This window comes from Meriones unguiculatus, chromosome 3 (assembly GCF_030254825.1).
Source record: "Meriones unguiculatus strain TT.TT164.6M chromosome 3, Bangor_MerUng_6.1, whole genome shotgun sequence".
NCBI classification, from domain to species: Eukaryota; Metazoa; Chordata; class Mammalia; order Rodentia; family Muridae; genus Meriones; species Meriones unguiculatus.
The window spans coordinates 66,156,636-66,161,252 of record NC_083351.1 but is presented as its reverse complement, the minus strand read 5'-3'; the positions used below and the strand labels follow the sequence as shown (position 1 = coordinate 66,161,252).

Genomic DNA, 4,617 nt, shown 5'->3' with positions numbered 1-4,617 from the left:
TGTGCATGTGTCTGTCTCTCTCTTTCTGTCTCTCTCTCTGGCTTCTTCAAGACAGGGTCTCTGTATGTAGCTTTGGCTGTCCTGGAGCTCAAATCTGTAGAAAATGTTAGGCTTAAACTCATGCCCATGCCTCTACTTTCTGAATGCTGGAATTAAAGCATGTGTCAACAGAGCCTGTCCATTTTTCTTTTCAATTTTGTAACTATCATAAAGTGAATTTTGGAATATACTGAAAACAAAACCCAAGATTTCATTCTAGGTGGTGAATTTTTTCTTTTTATTATTCTTATTATTAGTTACACTTTATTCATTTTGTATCCCCCCATAAGCCCCTCCCTCCTCCCCTCCCGATCCTACCCTTCCTCCCCTTTCTGCATGCATGCCCCTCCCCAAGTCCACTGATAGGGGAGGTCTTCCTCTCCTTCTTTCTGATCTTAGACTATCAGTTCTCATCAGAAGTGGCTGCATTGTCTTCTTTTGTGGCCTGGTAAGGCTGCTCCCCCCTCAGGGGGGGTGATCAATGAGCAGGCCAATCAGTTCATGTCAGAGGCAGTCCCTCTTCCCATTACTATGGAACCCACTTGGACACTGAACTGCCATGGGCTACATCTGTGCAGGGGTTCTAGGTTATCTCCATGAATAGTCCTTGGTTGGAGTATGAGTCTCTGGGAAGTTCCCTGTGTTCAAATTTTCTTGTTCTGTTGCTCTCCTTGTGGATTTCCTGTCCACTCCAGCTAGGTGGTAAATTTAAAAATGTTTTCTCTGTCATAATCATTAATCCTTTTGTATCGTTGATTATTCCACAGTTCTGAGCTTTTGGTTCTGAACAGTCTTTGCACAGGAGGATGAGAAACAATGAGACGTGGATCACAGAGGTCACTCTACTTGGATTCCAAGCTGATCCAGCTGTGGAATGGTTCCTCTTTGTGCTTTTCTCTCTTTTTTATTCCTTTACACTTTTGGGGAATGGGGTTATCCTTGCAATAATATGCCTGGACCACAAACTTCACACCCCCATGTACTTTTTCCTCTCCCATCTGGCCATTGTTGACATGTCTTATGCTTCCAACAATGTCCCCAAGATGCTGGCCAATCTTGTGATTCAAAGAAAAACCATCTCCTTTATACCATGCATAATGCAAACATTCTTGTATTTGGCTTTTGCTCACATAGAGTGCCTGATTTTAGTGGTGATGTCCTATGATCGATTTGTGGCTATATGTCACCCCCTACACTACACTGTCACCATGAGCTGGAGAGTGTGTACCATCCTGGCTGCTGTTTCCTGGATATTTAGCTTTCTCCTGGCACTGGTCCATTTAGTTCTCATCCTGAGGCTGCCCTTCTGTGGACCTCATGAAATCAACCACTTCTTCTGTGAAATCCTGTCTGTCCTCAAGCTGGCCTGTGCTGACACAACACTCAACCAAGTTGTCATCTTTGCCGCCTGTGTGTTCATCTTAGTGGGACCACTGTGCTTAGTTCTGATCTCCTACACTCGCATCCTGGTGGCCATTCTAAGGATCCAGTCAGGGGAGGGACGCAGAAAGGCCTTCTCCACCTGCTCCTCCCACCTCTGTGTGGTTGGGCTCTTCTTTGGCAGCGCCATCATTATGTACATGGCCCCCAAGTCCCATCACCCTGAAACACAGCAGAAGATCCTTTCTCTGTTTTACAGCCTTTTCAACCCCATGCTGAACCCCCTGATCTACAGCCTGAGGAACGCTGAGGTCAAGGGTGCCCTGAGAAGAGTACTGTGGAAGGAGAGAGTAGCATGAGAGATATCAAAGAACAACCTGAATGGAAAATTTTGGTTTCTGTCAAATATAGCAGCTGGCATTCATTTTCACTTTCTATTATAAACACACCCTTAAAACAGAATGTTATAGGCCAGCAGACATAGACCAAAGATTTAATACTTTGAGAAAAAGCTTATGTCTACCTAGAGTCCTAAATCCCTGCCTTGTGAAGTCTGGGATAACAAGCACATAGCTCTTAGACTTAGGAGCCAGAAATGACTCACTGGATCCATACTATAGGTCTTACACACTCAGAGGAAAGACTATGACATTGGGAGAGTTTCCCCATTCCTACCCACAATTCTTATCAGAGTGGAAGCAGTTGATTAATAACCAAAGTACCCATGAGACCAAATGGAAATGTGAACAGCACATGAAATTAACTCTTTTAAAAACAGCTGTAAAATTAGAAAGCCAGCACATATTTTTAAAATTAGCAAAGTGGTTGAACAACCACTTGTTCAAAAACAAACAAACAAAAATACAAAAAAAAAATACCCTACATGTACCTGATGCACACGCAAAGTTTTATTTCTTACCATTAGTCAACAAGAAACTGGAAGCTAAACTAACCACGGGATATTAATGAAATGACTGAAATATAAGACATAATCACTGGAATAGAGGGTGTATCTAATAACAATCACTGGTAAACTGACAAAATTGGTCAAGTTTTAATTCAGCCAAGTTGGGTTGAGCTAACAAATGCATAGCAGACATTTGCTGGATGAATTGTTAGTGACTTTTTCTTTGACAGGAAGGAAATTAGAACTTAGGACTTCAAGGCCAGTTTTTCTGTCATGATAACTCAGTTCTGACAGAAGTAACTGTATGTGACACATGGTTATAATCCAGTGAACTTTCTTCACAAAATCAAGTCACTGGTCAAATAGTTCCCAGGTACCTGCAGACCCTTGCTAGTCCCGTTCCATGGGATTCACAGTCAGGGACCCTGAAGAGTCATGGGCCCAAGGAAGAAGATATGTGTGCCTGGGCCTATCCATAACACTGTATAGGCCTATGGCCAAAGAATAAGTGTGGGCCTGGGCCCATCACTAACCCTGAAGAGTTCTGGGCACAAAAAAAGCAATGGTGAACTTGGGCTGTCCCTAAACCTGAATGGGCCTGGGAATAAAGAAGAAGTGACGTGGACCTGGGCCAATCTCTAACTGTGAAGAAGCCTGGGCCTCTGGAATAAGAGATGTGGGCCCTGGCCTATACCTAAACCTGAAGAAGCCTGGGCCCAAAGAAGAAGCGGCGTGGGCCTGGGCCTACCCCTAACCATAAATTGGCCTGGGCCCAAGATTAAGAGGTATGGGACTGGGCTAATCCTTAACACTGAAGAAGCCTGGGCCTAAAGTAGAAGTGTGGGCTTGGGCAGTCCTTAATCCTGAAGAGACCTGGGCCCTAGGAAGAGGAGATGTTAGCCTTGGCCCAACCCAAACTCTAAAGATGCTTGGAACCAAAGAAGAATGAGTGTGGACCTAGGCCTATTTCTTACCCTGGACAGGCCTGGGCCCAAAGAAGAAATGATGTGGGCCAGGCCTATCCCTAACACTAAATAGGCCTGGGCACTAAGAAGGGATGAGAGACTGCGCCTCTCCATAACCTGAAGGGGCCCGGGCCTCAAGTTGAAGAGATGTGGGCCTGGGCTTGTCCCTATCCCTGGAGAGGCTTGTGCCTAAGGAAGAAGAGATGTGTGCCTAGGTCTATCTCTAAGAATGAAGAGGCCTGGGCCCAAAGAAGAGATGGGTGGCTAGGCCTGTCCCTAAACCTGAAGAAGTCTGTGCCCAAAAGAGAGATATATGCCTGGGCCTATCCTATCCTTGAAGAAGTCTGGGAGAAAAAAAGTAATGTAGGCCTAGACCTATCACTAACCATGAAGAGGCCTGGGGCAAAAGAAGAGGTATTGGCCTGGGCCTATCCCTAACACTGAAGAGGCATGGCCGCAAAGAAGAAATTCGGGCCTCGGCCTCTCCCTAAACCAAGGAGCCCGGGCCTAAAGAAAACGTGATGTGGTCCTGGGACTATCCCTAACCATAAAGTGGCCTAGGCCCAAAGTAGAAGAGGTGTGGACCTGGACCTATCCTTAACACTGAAAAGGCCTGGGCCCAAAGAAGAAGAGTTGTGGGACTGAGCCTATCACCAACCCTCAAGAGGCCTGGGCCTAAAAAGTAGAGATGTTGGCCTGGGTCTTTCCCTAACACGAAATAGGCCTGAATACTAAGAAGAGATGTGGGCCTGGGCCTATCTCTACACCTGAAGTGTCTCAAGCCTAAAGAAGAAGAAAGGTTCAGAATGGTAAAGACCTAGGTGAAAAACATAGAGTCATATGGGTCCCTGGCATGACCTCCAAACTCAAATGTCAACCCTTGTTTCCAGGTGAGAGGAACTTCTGTGCCTCCACTGGTGTTTACCCAGCAAGCATTTGGATCCCTTCTCCAACTGTCACACATATGACCTATGAACACGCTGACAGTTCCTCACTGAAGACCCATGGGTGACCAGTATCACACAGACCTAGCCATCTTCTGTGGACAAGAGCTTGTGTCCCACTCTCCAGAGACCTTGTCCCAAACAATGAGGCTTCCAGGAAGCAGAGCCTGAAATGGCTCTCACTTGACAGGATGACAGTTATTAGGAAGGTTTCAGAGAAAGAGAGTTTCTGCAAACAGCCCAGGACAGAGCCAGGACAACTCAGTATGTTTCACGGTAGACCCCCTTCGACTCAGTTCTCTGGAAACTCTGAGCACAAGATACAGCACAGCACAGAGCTCCTAGCCTCCCCTGGTCACCTTCTGGTTACCAAGTAGGGCAG

General features: G+C 46.0%; 1 protein-coding gene across 1 annotated transcript; it reads left to right on the top strand.

Annotated features, from left to right (window-relative positions):
• Positions 1-845: 845 nt before the first annotated feature.
• LOC110542539 (olfactory receptor 2A14-like) lies at positions 846-1,778 on the top strand. Its single transcript, XM_021629106.2, has one exon. The coding sequence runs from the start codon at positions 846-848 to the stop codon at positions 1,776-1,778; it is 933 nt and encodes a 310-aa protein (XP_021484781.1).
• Positions 1,779-4,617: the final 2,839 nt, after the last annotated feature.